This window comes from Onthophagus taurus, chromosome 7 (genome assembly GCF_036711975.1).
Source record: "Onthophagus taurus isolate NC chromosome 7, IU_Otau_3.0, whole genome shotgun sequence".
NCBI lineage: Eukaryota > Metazoa > Arthropoda > Insecta > Coleoptera > Scarabaeidae > Onthophagus > Onthophagus taurus.
The window spans coordinates 34,344,858-34,368,571 of NC_091972.1; the positions used below are offsets into that span (position 1 = coordinate 34,344,858).

At 32.8% G+C, this 23,714-nt stretch overlaps 1 protein-coding gene across 1 annotated transcript in view; it reads left to right on the plus strand.

Annotated features, from left to right (window-relative positions):
- The first annotated feature begins 16,835 nt into the window (after positions 1-16,835).
- Positions 16,836-23,714, plus strand: part of LOC111429293 (lutropin-choriogonadotropic hormone receptor-like) — a 95,914-nt gene continuing 89,035 nt past the window's right edge. Inside the window, exon 1 of the mRNA XM_023065163.2 lies at positions 16,836-17,003. Within this exon, the coding sequence (XP_022920931.2) occupies positions 16,996-17,003 (8 nt within the window). The 5' untranslated portion in view covers positions 16,836-16,995. The remainder of the gene's footprint in view (positions 17,004-23,714) is intronic.

Genomic DNA, 23,714 nt, shown 5'->3' on the forward strand with positions numbered 1-23,714 from the left:
CATGGTTGGAACGATGCGATACATCTCCAAACTTTGGCTAGTAATAACGAAGAACTTACACGGAAGAGAAATCGAATTATCCAGAGTATTTACTAGGTACTTGAGCATCCTTTTTTTGGAGCACAAAATCTTTTATCTATTTTCACTCGTAATAAATTGCTTGGAGATAACATAATAGGATTTTAGTTCTCGCGGAGACATTTCTAATAATTACAATTACTAAGATTGAGATTGTGAATTCCTAGTAAGTCTCGACAACGTCGACATCTAACGTGTTACTCTACTCTTTAAATTCGATAGTAGATTCTCGTCAATAACAATTCTCGAACTAATGATCAACGGGATTTAGGGGTAATATTCAGACCTTGAGTATGACCTTGACATTAAGAGATAACCCACTATTCGGAAATGTAAACTAATTAAGTTAATTAGATTAAGAGATTATATGAGTTCGGAAGATTCAAAACTTAAATATAGTCCTAAAAAATATATGTCTGGCACTAACCTAAGTAGATATTTATGTAATCATGAATTGAATTCTTATTATTTGATGTGTAATGTTGATGTAAGATTGAAAATGATTAAGCTGGAGTGGAATTTAAAAACATTCAATCAGATTTTACCTGTACACCCTTCGGATTATCGGTCGATAAATGGCGCTACAGCTCAATTCGAGTCTTGACCTCCTCAACTTTCCTTATAATAATAATAATAATCACTTTATTCGAGCAATTTTATAATTACAATCTTGTGAAGTAATGTAATATATAAATAATATACCTCATTCGGTAATGATTTTCAAAAAAAAAAGAAATAATAAAAATACAAAAAATGAGACAAAATATTATAAAAGAAATTTAATTTAGTTATTGAGAAAAAAGCCCGAACATATAGGCGGAGTTGAGGTCAACCCTGATCTTCCACTCAACCTAACAGAAAGAAAGACCGTAAAGAAAAAAAAACAACAAAACAAAAGAAGAATAGGATACCAATACCAATTGCAAGGAAATAATGAACACTCATAGAAAAATGAAAGATAAAACTTAAAGGCACACATAGACAGCTAGCTACACACAGAAGCCCTCCGTCACCGACCCATGACCCAACACTTCCATGCTCTTTTAAAACGGTTCAAGGGCAGTCCAATTAGGTGTCAAGGTAAATCATTGTATATGGTGTATATCTGATAAGAAAAATACCGTTTGAAAGATTCTGTCCGATAGGAAGGATTCAGTCTACCCCTGAACCGAACATTAACATTATGTACGTCCGTTCTGAATTTAATCCTATCGTGCAGGTATGGAGGGGTACCTTCAGTGATGACCCTATAATACAAGCAGGCCTTGTGGATGTATCTGAGATTTTATGTTCAGCCATTTTAACTGCTTAAAACCAAAAGATACATGATCATATTTTCTCAGGCCGAAAATTAAACGGATGCACGAGTTTTGAAGCTTTTAAATTTTTCCCTGATGCCTGGAATCCAAAAAAGCCCCGTATATGCTGTCACAGTAATGCTGTCACAGTAATTGAAGTGACAATACCAGAGAGTCGCATAAAAGTCTTTTTGTGTGCCAGTCGAGACTATAACGATTAGAGTAAATCAATTTTAACGAGCCATAAGCTCGACCAATCAATTGATTAGTGTGTTCTCTAAAGTTGAACGCCTCATCCATAACCAGTCCCAGGTTTTTGGCAGACTTACTCACTGGAATATGATAATAAATTTCTCTTTTAACTTCGGGGTCCCAAACAGAATGATCTGGGTTTAAGGTAATTTTTGAAAAAAGCTAATGAGACAGAATCAAGCCTGATATGGTCAAGAATTGATATTAATAAATCTTGGTTTAGAATATCGAATGCTCTGGAGAAATCCAACATCCCCAGAAAACTCAATCTATTGGAGTCAGTTGCAGCAACAATATCATTCATTATGTTGTTCAGAGCAGTTTCACAGCTATGTCCTTCCCTGAAACCAGACTGATTCACTGGAACAATGCGCTCAGCCTTCAGAAACTCCGTCAATTATTTGTTAACTATCTTTTCCAATACTGTTGATAAGAAACACAAAATGCTTATGGGTCTTAGGCATGAGTATTCGTTAGGACTTGGTACTTTCGGTACCGGTATCACAATGGACTGTTTCCATATTGAAGGGAAACACCTTCTAATAGACATGTATTAATAATATTTGTTATATGAGATAAGATTACAGGACAAGCCATTTTTATAAATTGAATAGCAATACCATCAGCATTTTATTTTATATTATGTAATTCAGTTAAAATATCACTCTCGGACACCAACCTAAATAAGAAAATACTTCTTTGGTTTTGTTTTAACCCAGGTTGGCTTCTTGGCAATTAGATTTAGTGTTGATATAGTTACCTATTTCCTTTCTCTTCAGTAACTAATAAAATTTTATGTTTTAATTCTTAACTGCTCTCCCCCAATTATTCTTAATCTACCGTATTGATTTATTTGAAAATGTATGATTTTGATCGTACAATTAAAAAATCCTAAACATAAATAGTTTTAAATCAGTGGTGTTTTATAAAAATGTGGTTTCTACGATTTATGCGAATTAATCCAGAAAACAATGTAATTTTTATTGTTTTCCTAGTAAACGGTCACCATAAACGTAAAATTTAATTAAGATAACTCGAGCTTCTGTTCGTGGATGTACCAACTCTCGCTCTGTTTCCCATGCAAATTCAATGCAACAATAAGAGAAACTAGTAACAAAGTTGAAATATATCCACCCCTTTTATATTTTAACAGCAACTACGTTGCAGGATACAAAACAGAGATAATCAAACATTATTGTGAATGAAAAATTTAATTAACTCCTAGGTTATATGTCTCCTGAATAATTAGAAATTTTTCTGACGAATACCAAATAATCGATTTAATTTAAAAACGTTAAATATTGCCGTTGATCTGTTAGGATTGGCATTATATTCAATAATTAAGATTAAATGATTTAAGATTTTGCTTACTTCTGTTATTTGTATCATATCTTTATGTTTAAGGACAAATCCCACTAATAAAAACTTTTAAACGGGGTGAAATGATCCTAAAAATCCTTTTTAACTATAACAATATTGACAGAATATATGCAACATATCTATAATTAAACAGTTACCAGTGGTATACAGTAGCTTTTATTCGGATTTCGAAACGTTCTGTGAAAACTTTGATCTCTCAGCAAACGGCACGGGTTATATTTCGATTGAAGCTTTTCTATTGACATACCTAAAAAGCGTTTTTGGGATTTACCCTTGTTTAAAATATGTGCAAAAGCAGATTAAAAGTTGTTATTTTTGCGTATAAACAAAGGTGAAAAGTGTTATAATGATCGTAAGCAAACAACTATATATTTTGTCGCAACATTACGTTTAACTAATTAATTGGTATCAGTCTGATCAAATGACATGAGAATATTTGCCATTTCTCGGATATTATTACCCTAATAAAGTAATATTTATTTAGTACCCGGTTCAATTAATTTCTTTCACTAATTTTAGAATCATACCAACAAATTATATTTCTTAATTTCAATGTAAAAATATTGATTATATCATCATTTTCCAATGTTTTAACCAGTGTTTTATTGTTTTAATACAAACTATAAGTGCGGTTGAAACAGATATTGAAAGGATCAAGAGGGACGTTACAAAAATCCAATCGAAATGCTGACGAATAGAACTCAAATAGATCCGACCATGGATGTCCCTCTGGATTTGTTCAACACAGCAAATGCAATAAACGCATGGTTTCCAACATATCTATACTTGTTTACATCATGTTTCCTCCATTCGTATAACCAACGAAAAACTTCAAGAAAATCGCGAATAAGATCGTTTTTTCCGACAAACGATATAAAATCGATAATCTGCATCTGTACCGAAGGTTTAAAACCGAAATAATGGGGAGGAACATTTACGACAAAAGCATTCGTACTAGTTCTCCACCAAGCTATTTATAGATTAATCCTGCGCGTGAGCGAGTTGTGGGGCTTTAGGGCAATTAGAGAAGTGAGTGATTGCATTGCATGGTAATACGATAAGTATTAAGTGAAAATGAGAGGGTAATTATAATAAGAAATTTTAGAAGTAGTATTTTGTTAATTACAAATCGATATATAGTTTAGAATATCATGCTTGCAAATGCAACTTTAATGGAAAATTTGGCACATTCTTATAGACACACAAAAATTATCTCAGATAATTGGACGAGATTGGTTGACTCAGGTTTCACCATAAAAAAATAGATACATTTCATTATAAACCCAAACAATTTCTTTTAAAATTTATTTGACGTGTTAATATCATATAGAGAGATACTCTCTGAGGACGATGTAGTCGAGGAGCTACGCGAGGAAGGATCGCCCTTCAGTCACGCCAACGCATTTACTTCCTGCTAAGGAACGACGAATATAGAAATAAAATATTTCACCAGCGAGACGTAGTGGAATCAACGTATTAAATTTTAAAATTAAAATCATGTAACTCGCAATATATGAATGCAGTAACCATAGTTACGAAACTACTATGCACTTGCCCTGTCCCACATAAAATGCAATATAGCTTAATAGTACAGGCATTGAATAGTTTTGCAAATGAAAAGTTTTGCTTGGGAAAGATGACGTCCTTATGATAACTCTCATTTTCTGTCTTAGGAGACGCACGGCTAAACTCGAATGTTTCTGGTTCTAGGTCTAATGTTAGTTCTACTTTTGGTTCAATAAAAATATACCACAATCTAACGCTGAATACAATTAAAACTAGAACTAACACTAGACATAGAACTAGAAACATTCGGGTTTAGCCGTGCGTCTGAACACAAGTGTCTAGTGTTAGTTCTAGTTTTACTTCAACATAAAATATGCAACTTAGTGATATTTTATGCTAACTAGAACGCCAGATACAACTACAACGCTAGATTGTATATTTTTATTGAGCTATAGCGGTACCCGTATTGATCAGTTATATCGAGGTTTTACTGTAATGTCAAATTATATAGTTCATAATATGGCTTGAGAGATTCCGAACTCCCGTGAACGGTGTGGAATCGACTAATTTGATTCATTTTGAGCTGAGGCACATACGACTTCGATATTTTCGGTACTTTAACCTGCACACTGTGTATAACATTGAAAAGTGAGTACCTAGATTTCAATTTAACCAATACATAGTTTGAGGTAAGACGATTATTACGACCTAAAATTGGAGTAAGCGCTTTTAAAGATGTTTAAACGATTGTTTAAGCAATATGATCATAAGCTTATATCTATAGAAATATTTCAACGATCTTTATGAAATTCGGTTAAAATTGTCATGGTTTGATTTAAAAATCGAGTTTTATCTTGATTGATGTAGTTGGATCTTATTAACTAACCTTTTGATTGTGATGTTATACGCAACAGTATAATATTACTCATTATGAAGAATTAGTTATTGGGATAATCAACCGGGAGTGAATTAAAGAACCTCCTTTACTGTCACCTGAGATTTCAAATTCTTTAAAGACAAAAAAATTCCTCTTTAAATTGCACAACCGTTACCTTACTCAACCATTACTCACTTTGTTTTAACTAAATGAAGCAGTTATCATGCTAATGCGGACTAATGTCTCTCTTTCGTCTCTCTTTTATCCATAACCTTTGAGATCTGTCTTTGAAAACTGGTACTTTTGGTAACTATGTTCTATTTACGTGTACGATTAATAAATGGCAAACCTGAATTACTTTCTCGATTTAATCAATACTTTACTGTTCTAATAAAAATACTTTACCTCTTATTTCAACGATTCACCACTATCACTATCCGTCGATTGTTCTGAAGCACTATCACGTTCAGAACTAATGTAGTTGTCCTTCGGGGCATTATCAATATCGCCAGCACAACGGTCTAATTCGTCTACAGTGTGTGTGTGCCCGGATTGTGTCCCCGGTATAATTGACGATAAATTTTTGAATTCAAATTCCATCTTTTGCAATTAAAGTCTAGATGTCATAAAACGAAATATAACCAAGTTTTACGTCAAATGTCCTCAAAGTACCAAAGTTAACGCAAGAAGTTTGTTAACAGTTGCAGGTAAAGTGGTCTTTCTGAGCAAGGTACAACAAATGTTGATTAAGATATAATGTTTGTTATGTTAAGTTATAGCGATATGCCGAATTTTATTAATTTAGGATATAAAAGCAAAATGCAGATTTTTAAATCATAAGATTAACAAAACATTTTCGATCTAAACTAAATTAACATAAAAGCTTATTCAATGGTATCACCACCAACACTAACACATAATTCAATCCTTTTCCGACATTGTTTATAACTTTTTTTAATATGGTCCAACGGAATTTCTCTAACAGTTTCAATTTTTTGTTGTAAACGGTCTAAATTGTTATTAAAATTTTCAGTGTACACTTTTTGTTTTACATAACCCCAAAAATAAAAATCCATAATAGATAAATCCGCACTTCTTGGCGGCCATGGTTGCGGACCATATCTCCTTTAAATATAGACTCAGACCTTTATCTAAGTTTTCGTCATAAGAGATGCACGACTAAACCCAAATATTTCTGGTTCTACGTCTAGTGTTAGTTCTACTTTTCGTTCAATTAAAATATACCATAATCTAACGCTGAATAATAATTAAAACTAAAACTAACACTAGACCTAGAACTAGAAACATTCGGATTTAGCCGTACGTCTCTTAAGACGGCTAAACCCAAATGATTCTAGTTCTAGGTCTAGTGTTAGTTCTAGTTTTACACCTGCACAATCACTACTAGAAAGTTTCGGGCCGTCTGAAGACACACGGCTAAACCCAAAAGCTTCTAGTTGTAGGTTTAGTGGTAGTTCTAGTTTTATTTCAATAAAAATATGCAACATAATGATATTTTATGCTAACTAGTACTACCTACCACCTACTAGCCATCTTAACCCTAGAAAGATAACCATATTTTATAGTACGTTAAAGATAACCATAGTGACCACGTCGATTCGACGTAGGTTATCTTTCTAGGGTTAAGAGAGGTACGGCTAAACGGAATGTTTCTAGTTCTCGGTCGAGTATTAGTTCTAGTGGTAGTGTTAGTCTAGTTTTATTTGTTATTCAGCGCTAGTTTGTTGTATATCTTTATTGAGCTATAACGGACACTGCGTTCCCCGTATTTATCCGTTATATCGAGGTTTTACTGTAATATCAAATTATATATATTTTTGTATATTGCATCTTAAGTGAAATTCACTGTATAACTGTAAACATTTACTGGTTTAAAAATTATATTGTATCAAACATTTATTGTTTCTAATTTTACATATTTTGACTGAATCAACGATACTATCGAATAGAACAGGAACATGAAAAACGAAACTATCACGCGCCTCCATGATGCGTCAAATATACAGTAGCATAAATGACACCGCAGTGTCAGTGACTCAAGCTAGTTTAAAATCTATCCTACAACAATCTTATTACTAAAACCAACCCCACAAAGAAAAAAAAACAGGACCAACTCCAACCAGAAATACTGATCAAACTTCTAAAGATAACACCAGAAACAAACGTCTTCTTGAAGCTGATTCCATTGAAACAAAAATCAGGTAGAAGAAGCTATTCAAGTGTTATTTTTCAACAGGGATGATGTTTTGCTGTAATGATTTAGATTGCAATGACTATGTTTAGTCAATTCAAACGGAAATTATTATACCATAACTCTAATTTTAATCGATCACCACGTGAACCCGATCCCGAACCTACGACACTTGAAAACTGACAATCGTCGTTGTCTACAACCGGGACTACAGGAGCTAAACGACGATCTAACAGCGACAATGCGTCTGGAAGCATCGCCATGATGAAGGACATGATGATGCATATATTGAACATAAAATATTGGTCATAAACAAACATATGTATACTATATCTATTTAGTACAGTTTCTACTCCATATAAAACAATAATTTAAAATATATATTTGTTCTTTTTACCTTACTAACGATAACCATGTATACATAGCGTATACATAGCCTTACTACCATGTATAAATAGCGTGTTTACCCCTCAATTTTCACTACGTACAGCTTTCCGTTCAATATCTAGCTAATATGCGTCCGCCGACTTAAAAAGCATGGGCGCTTTTAGAAGAAAGAGCGGTAAGGGGTAAGAATAAACCGAACAACAATTTTTTTTACGTAGAAACATATTATTACGAAGCTACACTAGCACTGGAACTAACACCAGCACTATCACTCAAACTAATACTCGCTATTACATTGAAACTAACACTATCATTCGAACTTTTGGAATAGAATTGTCAATTCCAGCTCCGTAAAGCAAAGATCCAGGGCATCATTTTGTTCCTCAGGCATGCCTGAGACGAATACTTACTTCTCGAGTTGTAGCCTTTGCTCTTTTCTCAGCTGTGAATATGCGATGTGCATTCTCTTTCTGCACGCACTCGTGGCTATTTCGGCCAAGTTTTGAATCCATCTTCTGCAAAAAAGTCAGCAGAGCTGAAGTACCTCGTTGAAATTACAAGCGATAACTAAAGAGCAATTTCCACTATTTTGGAACCACCAGGAAGTATTTTTGGAGTAATTTTCCACATTAACTGATTCAGACTCTCGGTGTTATTTTACGTAAAGCCACCAATACACCGCTTTAAAAGCACATCCAAGTATTTTGATAAGCTCCTCATAAATAGGCTTGATAGCTGACAAAACATCACTTGACAGTAGAGCATAATCGTATTTGAATAATAATAAAGGATTTATGGCTGAAGCACGCTGCCACGCGCACCATGGATCAGGGCCCCTTGGGCATTTTTCGTGCAGTGGGTTTTGGTCGTTAAAGCTAAAATGGAAGTACGTTCCTAGTCCGTAATAAACAGTTAATTTGTCAATAAATTGATTGGCTTGAAACTCGCGGAAAATATTCTAAACATATTGGACTGTTGAATAAGAAATATTTAGAATAAATTTTAAATATTTAAAATAGCCTTAGAAGGAAAGGAGACCTGCGTCGCTCGGTCAGCCTAACAAGGTTAATTTCCAAAGGCCAGAGAGTTACAGGAGTTCCATTGTATTTTACCTTATTGTATAATAGACAATAAACTAGTTAAATACGAAATTTGTGTGTTTGAACAGTATTTTATACAAATGAAAATCGCTTAACCAGGTCGCAAGTCAAAATAACAACTACAATTTTGAAACTTCGGTAAAATAATGCTTTATTATAAACTAAGAAACGATGAAAGTTTAGTTGAAAAAAACAAAACAAAAATCAACATTTTTCAAGAAAAAGCTACTAATGGGTTGCATCTCCACGCGCAGCTATGCATGCATTAACTCTTCTACCCATGCTCTCGATTAAGTCGAAGCTTCATCGATAACTCGAGGACATCGATCATTCGGTGTCTCGTTCCATCCAACCTCTAGATGGTGTCGAAGTTCATCTAGATTATTAGGAGGTCTGGGTACTTGTTCAATCGGCGACAAGTCCGGTGACCGTGTAAGCCAGGGTAAAATCTGCAATCCAACCTGCTCCAGGAACTTTCTTGTAACCACAGCAGTATGGGGATTTGCATTATCCTGTTGGAAAGTGGCATTCTGTAACATCTGCATGAAAGGTATTAACACCGGTTCCAGAACGTTGTCCATGTAACGACGTGCGTTTAATGTGCCTGGAATGAACATAAGGGGTGACTTTCGTCCAGCATATATCACCCCCAAACCATAACCCCTGGTGTTAAGGCTGTGTGTCATCGTTGAACGAACTTCAAATTCCTTCTTGCCATCGATGTCGCCGCACCCTTTTACGACCATCATTCACCCATAAACAAAACCTTGATTCATCACTGAAGACGATGTCATTCCATTGATAAACCCACCCTTGCCGCTCTTGACAACATGCAAGTCTGGCTGCTTTATGGGGAGGTGTTAATGGAAGAAATTCTTCTATAAACAGTTGCCATCGACAAGTGTCGGTTCAAAGCTCTCGTCCAATCCACAGCAATTGATCTTGTTGTTTGAAATCGATCCCTGGTAGCCATCCGCCTAAGGAGTCGGTCTTCGCGTACGTTGCTTCTTCGGGCGGGTCTTCCAGCAGGACGGCGCCTCTGACTACCTTGTTCGGAGCATAAAGACCATATCCGAGCAACTGTGGTCCCGATTCAATCTTCTCCCAATCTCTCGGAATGAGAGATCCGCCTCTTTCATACCGGTAATTTGGCCTTTATCAAAGTCATATGGGTAAAATTTCGACGACGTCGCACTGGATCAAATAAACTGACATTTTGTGGGCAGAAATTCATTAATTGCTTGAAAGAAAATATTGAAAGTTGCAGATAACAATGGTACAGAAAACATAACAGTTGAGTTTTTTCGGCAGACACTTTTATCGTTTCTTAGTTGATAATAATGGGTGTTTAGATTTCATATAAAAGTGAGCATAGAAACAACACTGTATTCATAGCATAACCTGGAGCAACTTGAGGTGAAAATTCGAATAACGTGTGCGATCTTTCGTTATCGTATAAGACCAATTTATAAGCGTCTGTTTTAATACATAAGCGCAATTTGGGGTAACATGCAAGAAGTCTTGGGTTTAAGTCCCGGAAAAACACGTTTCTTAAACGTTGAGTTGAGTGAGCACTAACTTTCTTTAAAATATACTCTCCTTGGAATGAACCCTGGGCGAAGACCGATGATTAAGATTTGCTGTAAATAATTGCCATATTCATTAGTTCTATAATTCCATGAGGTACATCATAATAATTTACGAGATAATATTCCAGTTTGATAAAAAAATTTAGTTTTTTCTGATTATTTTTATAAAGTATCGACATGAATTACGACTTGGGAGTAATGTAGCAATATAATAGTGTTAGATACTCATATTTATGGAAATATATTACACCAATATTTATGTGTCAATATATTTAAAACTAATTATCAATATTAATTACTTTTATTATACCTTATCAAGTACACAAACAAATTATTATCATTATACAAATAGATTAGAATGATTTTTTGATTGATAAGTTATTAAACTTTATGATGAACATAACGTCGTTTGGTGTCGTGTAAATTATTTCTCAAAAAAAATCTTTATATCTCCGAAATGAAGGCTACTTTAGGAAATTGGCTAACATCACGTCTTACTATCGATTCCACGTCCGGGGTATGAAGATGTATGTCTGAATATTGGGTATCACTTTATGAGAGAGGTTCGATTCAATTATCACGAAAAGAAAACCTGCAAAAGAAAATATTAAAACCCCACAGTGGCGGTATAAAAAATATGTATCAATATTCATTACGTTTTTTTTGTTATTTACCAAATTATTTAAAAATACGATCAACCTATATATTATATATACATGTTGTATATAAGAACAATATTTTATAAATTTAACTTTGAACTTAAAAAAGGAATTCCAATAAAGTTACACACCCTTCCTGTAAAGAAAATAGAAAAGCCAACATTTATTAAACAAAATATTATTTTTAGAAGAAAGTAACCATTTTACTGCGGATCAAAGAAGTAATTTTGTATCCCAAACTTAACCAAAAACAACTAAGCTTTACGGATTAAAGGTATTCATCGATTAAATAAAAATATTTTGAAGAGTTCGTTTTTTTTTAACCGTTTAGACTACGTGTTCATATCTCCGTCATTCTGTTAGTGTTAAGAATACAGTAAATTAAACGCATTCGATCGAATCAATGAACTAAAATTAGTTTTTTTTTTATAAATTTACAATAATGTTTATTTGATAACAGTTGAGAAAATAAAAAATTACTTGTTGATAAAATAGTTTCTATTACAATTTATATCTATTTAAGAGTGATCCATAAAGTTCGGGTTAAAAAAAGCACGTATTGATTATTTTAAGGTTACAATAAAAATTATTTTAGTTGTTAAATTTATTGCGCTGTTTTCACACATTTAATGTTTACTATACACTCCTCCGTATATTTCAAGCAATACAGATGGAGTCCATTTCAATGGGCTGGTACAATGAAGGTTAAGAATGACTCATTAAAACAGTTCAACTTTTAAACAAGCTCCAAGAGAAAATTCTTATTGATTAGCTTGAATATTTTTTGCACCAAATACATATCTTAATGTCAAGATAAGAGCACGCTACAACGTCTCGTGATTAATAATTTCTTCTCATAAATATTCATATTTATTATTTCTGATTGTGACGGGGAACGTTCTGTTTAACTCTACATCAAAAATGAAGCTACTAAAACATTTTATATATTTTTTGATTTCCTTTTTGTTTAATCCTTTTATTTTTAATTTAACACGTTGGGTTTATCCAAAATTTAGTACTACTTCCTGGATGGAATGCGTGTTAATACCACAAAAAATATAAAACATCCGAGAATGTTCTACTTTTTATTAAAACTGTAACTTTTAACTAACCTAATTGAGTGTAAACCGTAATGGAATGGTGTTTTTAAAAAATCCTTAATAATAAACTGTCTTGGAAAGACGTAATTTTAGAGAGGAAACACGAGTTTCTCATATGTGTTACAATAAAAGGTAATTAACCGCACGGTCGTTACACGGAATTTTGAAAACTCGTAGGAAACAAGGGGAAGAAAATGAGAGGTTTTGCAGTATCTTGTCTAAGTACTAGATCTTGTTAGAACATATTATGTTTTCATAAAATTAAATTGACTTATTAATGTTATAACTGTAAATCACTTCTAGTATTAATATTATTAAAAAACAATTTAAAGACTTGTTTATTCAAGAGTGTATATTATATTCGGTTATTATATAAATACATACACAATATCTGAAAATCCACGAATTTGCTTTTATATACAAATCTTTAAAAAATATATACATGTTACAATTTTTAGTGCAATCAATTTGGTTATAATTAGTGCAGGCAACAATTCCAAAGGATCTCTTTGTAATCCTAAAATACAATCGTAAATTTGTAATTTTATAAAACATAGTTCCTTATTCCGTCTCTTATTAATTTACCAATTAATGATGAATATTTAGTAACTGAAATCTCAGATTATATCTCGGATATAACTGCGTTATGTTGTATGTTTATTCGCTTGATTAACTGTAATAGGCTTCGGTTTGTTTAAGGTATTTAAACAACGAATTTAATGAAAGGATTAAAGTTTAATAAGGTTAAATCGCAACCGTGGTAAATACTTTTTTTCGGGAAATGAAGTATAAAATTAATACTTTATGTTTATCATCAATTTTAAGTTGTTGCTAATATTCGATATCTTCAGAATTTTGTGAGTAAATTAATTCGGGAAACCATAGAACTATTAATTACCAGTTAATTGTAACTTTCATCATTTATTGCCTTAATTTAAAACTTTATAAATTAATTTTTTTTAAGTGGAATTATATAATCATAAGAAGATATGGAAATATGTGACTAATAAAATGGTAAGGATGACGAGTAAACAAGAAGTTGAGACAAAAAGTAATAACAATAAAACCTCTATTAAATTATAGAGCAGAAATAATGTAGAAGTTGAAAGGAAGCATTAGGATAAATAATGGCAATATAAGTATTAAAAGTTTTTGGAAAACGGAACTGCTAAAACAGTTACGATGGACAAAAAGAATTGTGTTGGAGTCAAAGAAGTTGGTAACCAAATTCATTGGAGTAAGGAACGGCAATACTTAAAAGTGTAAGCCAGACCATCCGACTTCAAAAGAGTTGAAGAGTATATTGGTACTAAAACATGACAAGTATACGCCTATGCCGATCACATAGTAATTTTCAGTAGAAGTGTGAGAGTCTGAGAAAAACTTAACCATGTTGGCCAACCAAGCGCAGATGACGGGGCTGGAAATAAACGAAGTCAAGACTAAATACGTAACATTACAGCGGAATACAGCAACGAACAATACACACATGGAAGTCGGTAGTTACATGTTTGAAGAACTATAAAAGTTCTCCTATCTAGGTTCATAGATTACACAGAATAGCTCATGCAGTAACGAAATAAAGTTCCGTGTTGTAAAGGGTAACAAGTGGTACTACGCTTACAAGGAACAGGCATTAAGACCCGCTACCTGCCATACATCAGCAGAAACATTCCGATTTCTTCCTTTGGAGCTATTTGAAGAGTATAGTCTACGAGGCAAAAAACAGAGTAGCGTCTCTTGGACTGCCTACGGGGTGTAATGGTGGAGAAGGAGAGGGAAGAAAGAGAAATTAAGGTTGCTCCTAGGAAGCTTGCCTGCTTGCGGAAGAAATAGGAATATATGGAACATAGAAGATGCGATGCTCAGACCAACGATCCGATGACGAAGGGGAAGAGGATAGGAAGTGTGAAGTAAGTGTCAACTGGGTGAGGAAACGAGAAGGAAGGAGGAACAAAGATAGGTTCCCCCTATCTTCCCCCTCATCCAGGTATGTAAAACAATCCGCATGATTCGAAAAGTAAGATAAATCTTTTTCTCCCATAACAAATAACACACAATGTTTGGTGTAGAGGACGAGGCCCCGATAGAAGGAATAAAGAATGCCAAATGACCGATTCGATGATGGAAATTAAAAGAGGAAGAACGGTGAAAGGGAAGTAAAACAGTAGCAGCCATTTGGAGGAAGACTTCCAAAGTAATGCCCTACGGGTGATTCTAGAGGTGAGCGTGAAGGGTTTTAATAGCTCGGCGATTCCAAGAGGGAAGCCAACCCGACACTATCCGGTCGTATAAGATTCATAGGTCGTGTGTCTGAAACCGAACACGATTGCAGAACTAAAACAGGTGGTACGATGTAAAATAACCGACACCGAACTTGTGCTATGCAGATATATCATCGAAAGTTATCAAGATTATAGGGTAGACGTCGCGTTGAAAGTCCCACTGTATTGATAAATATAAAGGCTATTTTAACACAATAATAATTATATATAGTGAAGTTGTGTATGGTACCGATCATGTGGAATTGTGCATTGACTTTGTCATATGTGCTAAATTAGAATATACATAGAAAGGCAAATATAGCCTTCCGAGCAAAAGAAGCCTGCTCCGGTGTGAAGCGATGTCTTTGATCTTCGATGCCTATGGGAAAGTTGCCGAGGCACTGGCACAGAGAAGGAGTAGTTAATATCAAAGATATAATTGATAATAGAGGCGTTTTCAGGACATAGAGTGTTTGGCGCATTTCTTCAAGAAATGCAGAAGAATGATTCCATCGTATCATGGATGCGGTCGTTGGGTTCATGTTTGAACAGGATATGCGATCTCTACAAATTTTTTTAGTGCTTCATATGTGATTTTCTGCAGTTAACTTTATTTTTCGTGTAGCAATCAGGGATGGTGGGTGTCCCAACTTTTGTTTCTTGTTAATTTCTGCTTTGCTGTCTCACTGATCACTGATCCAAACGTCAATTACATAAGACACATTGCTTACTAATCGTTAAGAGACTGACTTTGCTACTTTCTGACATTTAATACTTGCAATCTATTGGCCTAAGCCTAAGTAATTTCAACGAATGGTTATAATTATAAGTGATATTTAAGATTTACCACTTTTGATATATACTTCTTAGACTACGACCAGTGAGGTTATCCTTGATGAGGTTGGAAACTATTCTATCAGTTTAACAATAAAATTAAACGGTAAACGTGATATTTCGTAAATGACAATCCTTTGATAAGCTTCAATAAGGTCTAGATACAATATAATAGAAAAATAACATGATAGTAATGCAAGAGATTTATTCTCCGAATAAAAATGTTGGATTTTAAATAGGTGGATACTGTATCGTAAAAGTGTATGTTCGATCTTTTTCTTATATGAATATGTTTCTAAAATGTGGAGGCTAAAATGAAACCGTAATAGCGAAATGAGACAGAAGTTGAAGTATTTAAAAAGAAATGAGTAAATATTTATTTACTTTAATTAGCTGAGCAATGTAATTCCGAAAAAAATTGTTGAAGATTTCGACTGCTGGAATTCCTTTAATCTGGAAAATTGGGCGAGGTGCCAGAGATTGTTGAATCTTCCAGGCATATTTACAAACAGAGTAACTACATATTTGCATTTCCATTTTCTAATAATAAACATCCTCGTTGAAGATACTTTTTCGGTGGGCGGTCTAAATAATCACCCATTTCTCTCTTCGCCCTCCCTCTCTATGCTGATATGTAGAAATATTGAAGCCACAAGACATAAATTTAATTAACATAAATTAAGAGATAATTTTTATTTTAAATTAATAATACATGTTACATAGAAATAATAATAATAATAATTTCTAATAATAGTATTAGAAAAAAGTAGTATTAGAAAAAACTATCTCATTTTTCATTTAGGTTGATTTCCAACGAGGTCGTTTACTTGGTTAAAAAAGGAAAGTGTAATAAGATCGTGGTAATTTTTTTCTTTTTGCGAGGATATCGTAGTCCATTTACGGCTCTGAAGACACTAACGCAGATAATTTACAGCAGTTGGGCGAGAAAATTAGAGAAGCTGCCAACACTGTAACTATACCGAAGTACGGTTTAGTGCTTGGGTCAGTTTTTATATCACACTCATTTTCTGCTACGTTCAGCTTCCGAAAAAAAATTTATTTTGTATTTCACAGAAAGATAGTTTCAAAATATTCCCATATTAACAAACATTACGAAATAAAGTTCTATGTATAACTTTAGATTTCATTACAATTTCGGGAATAAGTTAAAAAGAAAATAAATAAAATAGAGTTTGTAAGTCTTTTGAGATCAAGATGATAACGAAATTTTTGCGCATGTACAGTTAGTACTGTTCGACGCCTGAAATTTCAGTTCACCGTTCGTAGTATCGCGCTGAAGCGGCTTCAGGTGCCGACGTCCTGAAATCTAAACCGCGCTCTCCCAACGTAAAAGTTTTCAAATTTTCAGGGTGAATAGTTCCAGTGAATTGTGTCGATTAAAAGTGAAATATGAACACAATAAAATTTTTTTAACTGTGTGGATTTGGTGATTTCAACGATGTCTCTGTAAGTTTTATTTTTTTGTTTTTGTTTGAAATTGTTAGTATAAAGTTTGAAATTTATGATTAAGGAAGTTCTATTCTTAAACTAAATATAAACAAATACAAGATGTTTATGTTATTGATTTACATAAATTATGAAATTAAAATAAACTGGATCACAGTCGATTCGTGAAAATAATTCTATTTAAATTGGTAAAAAAATAAAATCGTTTAGATAACCTTTGATTTTGTAGCTAAAGTTTTCTTATAGATAGTTTGGGTACCATTAAAATTCTTCAACTAACGTAATCCGTTAATCGACACTTTGTGTTTAGCACCAATCGTAGATGAATAAAAGTAACAGGTTTGATTTATAGCAGATACATAACAACTGGGAAGAATATCGTAAAAATTTTACGATTTTAAACGGATGCTAATAATCTTTATGTATTACTAGCTCCAAAAATATCTACACAGAAGATGGAATTTATTCAAAGTTAATTTAGTACATATATTTAGTACATAATTAAGTTATTTAATTGTTAAATCTAAAGAAAACTTTAAATCTACAGATTGCAAAGAAAAGAGCTTAATTTAGTAATTAATATGAAACAAGTTTTAAAATTGTCTTCAGGAACAAATATTTTTTCAAGATAGATTTTTTTCAAAATAGTAAAGATTGTAAAATTACTACTATTTAGAGCTATAAACTTCAATAATTTAGAATTAATTTCGGGCAATTTGCCCAAAATTTTAATTATATAATGTTTATTTAAATTTTTTTTAAGATTTATTTTCAACAAAGGAATCGGTTTGCCAATAAATTAAAAAAAGTTAAATGGTAATAAATTTATAAATTATAAGAATAGGAAAAGACTTTTAATATCAAATTTCTAAAACATAAATTATTTTAAAGATCTCAATTTGAAAAAGTATTGTAGAGATTTAACGATTTTAAACGGATATAAAAATTTTTATTTTCGAAAACATCTCTAGACGAAGTTTTTTTAAGATCTCTTTCTGTTTCTAACTGGTAGTAAACTGAGAAAAATTTCTCTGAAAAGTACAGTTATAATTTTTAATATAATTATTTTATCAATTAATTTTGAAAATATACTTCTGTGTAAAGGAAATAGTGTATTTCTTAATATAAATTTCTATTTTAAATGGAAAAGGTAGATTTGGCGATAAGTAAATCTGACAAACATTGAGAAATGTATATTATCAATTTGTAATTATCAATTTTACTTACCGAATTAAAAGAGATTAAATCCTGCAAGACAGCAAATGATATTTTGCAAAATATTTACTATAAATGCATATTTTACAGCATAGTTAATACACGGTAAAAAATAATCCCGGTTTAACATTTTAGAGTACAGACTAAAAATATAGAGTGTTTTTTTAGAGTAAATTTTATTCTATTATTTACTCTACTTATGGATAAACTCTATTAGAGATAATTTTTTCAATATACTCCAATAGATTAAAGTTTCCTGTTGCAGATTTACGTTAAACATGCTAATGTTGAAATTTAACTATTAACACTGTGGAAAGTTACTCTAAATCCAGAAAAGCCCTAACAAGTTCACAACCTTTCATGCTTGAACACGTGTTGATGTGAAAACAAGGCGTGTTGTTCAGTTTGTTCTCAACGGTATGTGGATATCTTAAATGCATTCAAAGTGCAATTTCCTATTAATATTATAGATTTAAATCTTCTGATGTATAAGGAGCCGTTCAATTTAGCGCAAACGCAATTAGAGGCTGATTTTTATTTGGTATTAAAATATGGATTTATTTTTTAGTTTAACTTTTTGTGTTAGTAGTTTAAGTGTTTTGCATTAAAAATGACACCTGCATATGATTTTGTTTTATAATTTCAGTATGCTTACTTAAATATAGCGACTTAGTATATATTAAGATAGCATAAATGCAATTATTTATTCGATTGGTCTGTTTTTACAATAATAAACCCTGTCTATTTTCTTCTAACTAATTTAGAATATATCTAAATCTAATTTTGAGTATATTGCTAAAAAATCTACGTAGATTGTAGCATTCTATTAAGAATATACCAAACACTAATTTCGAGTGCATTGTAAAATCTGTATAGATTATAATTTCAACTCTGCCGAGATTTAATATGTAATCTGTGTTCACTCATCGTAGAGTTAATAATTCACTTTACCATAGATTCATTTAATCTCTAAAATTTGCTCTAACAACCGATTGAAATATTAACTCGAAACATGTTAGATTTAACATAGAGTTAGTTACGTGGAACTCCGAGTGACAATACCTCTTTAAAAACATAGCGAACAATTTTTGGTAACATATAAAAGAAGAAATGTTAGAAAAACTATTTGCGGCATCCATATAAAAAATGCAGTTGATGATGTATTGAATAATATTCAATTGAAAACCATATTGAAATATAATGGTGTGTTGTCACTGAATTAAAAAGTAGAGATATGTTTTAAAAAAATGTGGCTTAACTTAATCGTCTTCTTTCTAATATTGCCAACACGTCCTCACCGGAAGATGAGATCTAATATTCTCGCCATCCTTTTGGTGGTCTTTCCTGTGATCTTTTTCCTACTGGGTTATTCATTTAGGTTCTCAGTTTTTAACGAACTTAACCTCGGAATCTGCCATAAGGACAGTATCGTCAGCGTAGCAGACGGCATGAAAAAATGTGTTTCCCATTTTGAATTAAGCTGTTCTGAGAAGATTTTCTATTATTTTATCCATTGTCATAATCAAGTTAATTTCTAAGAAAAGTTTACGATGGAAAAATGTTATTAGCTTTCTTTGTACCATGTGGATGTCACAATTATAATTTAGTCTTTTAATCTTTATTCGGAATCTTGCAAAAAATATTGACTGTATTTGCAGCATCAGTAAATAGATGGAAAATTTTAAGGGAGCATCTGAATAGCTTAGCGTCTTTGGTTGAAGATACCAAACCAAACGATCCTACGACATCACACGAAGTGACAACACTTATAACTGAAGGACTTTAACTTCTTGTAAAATGGTACGATGTTTTTTTTCAAATAAATGTTGTGAGCAAAGCAAGTCAATCACCTAAAATCGACTTCGTTCATATTTCAGAAATGCTTAAAGAATGTTGTTCATATTTGGAAAATTACCGACAAATAGTTTTCGTATAAGCTATTATAACAGCAACTGAAATAGCGTCAGAACTAAATGTGCAGCCAATCTTTAATCCCAAAAGCGACTAAGAAAAATGTAGTCAACTTAAAGATTTTCCTGAATTTTTGACATAAAACAAAAGCAAAATAAAGCACAGCTGTTGCAAAAAAAAACATTCAACTCTGAATCGAATCCTAATGGAGACTTATTGTGTGACGAAATCTGAAAGACTACCCCTACTGATGTTTTGAATTTGTTCAAAAAGTACTCATTTTAAGAGTTGTTTCCTAACAGCTGGATAACTGTGCCTATTCTGCTAACAATACCAGTAACAGTTGCAACTGGAGAACGCAGTTTTTTCAAGTTAAAATTAATAAAGATCAACAATATCGCAAACAAGACGTAACTAGTCGCGCTATATTATCTATGGAAAATGAAATTGCAGAAAATCTTGATTTCTTTGCCCTAATTAAAAAATTTTCCAAAATTTTAAATATTGATTTTTAAATTTAATAAAAAATTACTAAATAATTCACATATTTTAGTTTCCGTACTTTGATATCAACAAAATTTGAATCGTTGTTATAGTTTTTTTCCGACGCCATCAGGCATAAGGATTAGGAGAAGAAAAGGAGAAAAGTATATATTTTTCCGTTTGTATAAAAACTGTGTTTGGAATAAAAACTTTAAATAAGTTTTTCGTGCGTCTACTTATTGTTACTAGTGTAAGTAATAGTATATATTGATCTCAAAGAGAAGTCAAATATAACAGTAAGAAATAAAGGGCGCCAAAAAATATCTTGCCCGCGGCGCTCCGATGCCTAAGGCCGACACTATACGCAGGTTTATTAAATTTTGACGATATTTCGGATATTTGTTTGACAACAAATATTCTGTCAGTAGTGGATCTGTTCTTTCGAAAACATTGTTCTTCTCGTATACTTATCTATTTTGGTGATTTCTCCTAGTAAAATTTTTTTGAATGGTTTGAAATTGCAAAATATGCAAAACATAATCTTGATAATTCTACCTTAGCTATACAGTAGCAGAATAAACTTAATATTAACAAATGTTTAATAATCATAATTATGTATCTAAAATTTCTACATCTGCGTTTCAGCTTCGGCAAGTACATTTAGTTAAGTATATTTGAGTAATGCTTAGTAGACTGTCAGTGTATAGGGCAACAATGTCTGTATACTTTTTATTTTGTCATCTAGAATTTTTAGAACCACTACTTGTGTGGACAAGATTATCGTTACGGGGTTTGTTTACCGCTACCCGTTACCCATAAGCAACTGGTTGCCGGCGACTCAGCATGTTGAGTCTTCAGGCGATCGGTTGCCGAGTACGTGATGCAGTCAATTGCTTTTTTGATGTTATTTGTATCGATTTCGTTTCTAGAAAATGGTCGAAGAACAGAACATTCGTCTTCTTCTTCCTCTTTATTTACTATGTCTTATTTTTTCTGCTTCATCAGGCCTCTTAGGATAAAGTCCAGCATTTATGCCACCATTCGGTCTCTCACTCTTGGCCCATTTCTCTCAACACTCATCGTCCATCCTGTCCACGTAGTGTCTCCAACATCTGCGCCTCGCCGACACGAATCACACCACATCGGGCACCCTCAGTTCCTAGCGCATTTCTGAGCTTCTTATCTGATCTCTCAGGATTACTCCTTTAATCGTTCTTAGCGTTCTCATTTCGGCGGTTCTTAGCATGCTCTTGGTTTTTGACGTAATCACCCTAGTTTAGAATGCATACGCCAGTAGTGGCCTCAGTACGGTTTTGTAGATGCGTACTTTGCTCTCTTCGGACATATATTTGTTTCACCGTACGTTGTCTCTTAGATATCCATATATTCTGGAGCCTTTGCTGATTTGTGCCCTAGCTTCTTGGTGCAAATTTCTGCAACTAAATATGTCAACGCTCGTACTGATGGAGTGATCATTCACCGCCAATTTGCATCTGACAGGCTCTTTCGATATCGGCATTGCTTCAGTCTTCTCCTCGGATATCTCCATGTTTAGAGCTTTCGCTGTGGTTTGGAATCGATATAGCATTCGCTGCAGAGAGAGAACATTCGTTTTATTCAAAAGATTGAGAAATATCCCTGCTTATATAATTACAATCATACAGATTATTCTCGAAAGAATTCTTTTGTTAGAATTGTTTGTTATGTACGGATGAACCGAAAATCTACTCCGCTGTTTTTTTTCTGTATTAATTATTTGCTACAATAATATCGACATTACTTGATCTTTGACATCTTTCTTACAAATTGTTTTTTAAAGGCTTCTCACCTACCGTTATGCCTGGTATGATCTTTCATTAATGTGTGTCGAGACATTTTATTACAGTATCTTTGTAGTCACGTTGCGTTGGTGTACGAGCTCCTAATTCAGCTTTGATTGCAGGCTTGGGCATCTCTGCAACATAGATGGGAATCCCCTATCTGCAGAGGGCTTGGTGAGTTGTAGTTATCTCCGCGTAATTGTACTAGTCTCGCCTTGTATTGCAACCGGTTATTATTAAAATTTGGTTGTTATTGTTTTACCTTCTCTGTGATTTTATTAGCATTCCATTTTATTGTAGTTCTGGAAAGTGTACACTTCCGTAACGATATTAGTTGAACATTTAGGAAAATGAAAGGAAATGCAAAAAACACTATTTCACTCATAAAGAACATAAATATATTAATATGGAAGGTAAATCTCGACGAGCTGTATTTCAAAAATTGAGAAATGATCACCCTTTTTCGATATTTTTTCAAAACTACTAAACAAAAATCACTACTCGCGAAATAAAAATTCCTTCAAACAGTTCTCGATGTCGATGGAGGATGACGTTCTTTTTGAAATAATAACATCGTTTTTTCGCGCGTTCCAACATCGTGTTCACAATCGATCCTAACGCGTCAGAGGCCGAGTTCTTGTTTGTTTTTGGTTCGATTGCAAACGGATTTTCTTTATTAGCGTGGAACCCCAATCCAATCGAAGGCCTAAATGAGAATATGGTACTGAAACATCCGTTTATCCTTCCTTTGTGAAAGCTGACATTGTTGTAATTACAACTCTTTTGTAAAAAGCAGCAAAAATCGTGAAAAATCTCACTTTACTTGCAAATGTATGCAGGTATTGAAGTTATATTTTCCAGGTTTTAATAGGTTCCGTGGTGCTCTTCGATAGATGGAATTTGTTGTCTATTGTAGGAAGTATTGATTAAGTTTAAATTTATTTAAAATCAAATAACTAACAAATTATTATACTACTATAAATAAATATAAATTATATTATTAATAATATACATTATTATTATATAATATTGTTATATGATGAATTAAAAATAAGTTCTAAAAATAGAGAAACTTTGAAATACCAAAGATATTAACAACCCAAGATATTAACAAGCAAGTAACTATACTTTAAATATTTGTATTTTTTGAGAGATATTTACAATTTTTACCTATCTTTAGCTGACTTTTCAACTAAGTTTCTGCTGAACTGAAGTAAACTGAAAATAGCTTTAATAATACCTTTTTAACAATACCTTTTTCCTAAAGTAAAGAGCACCGACT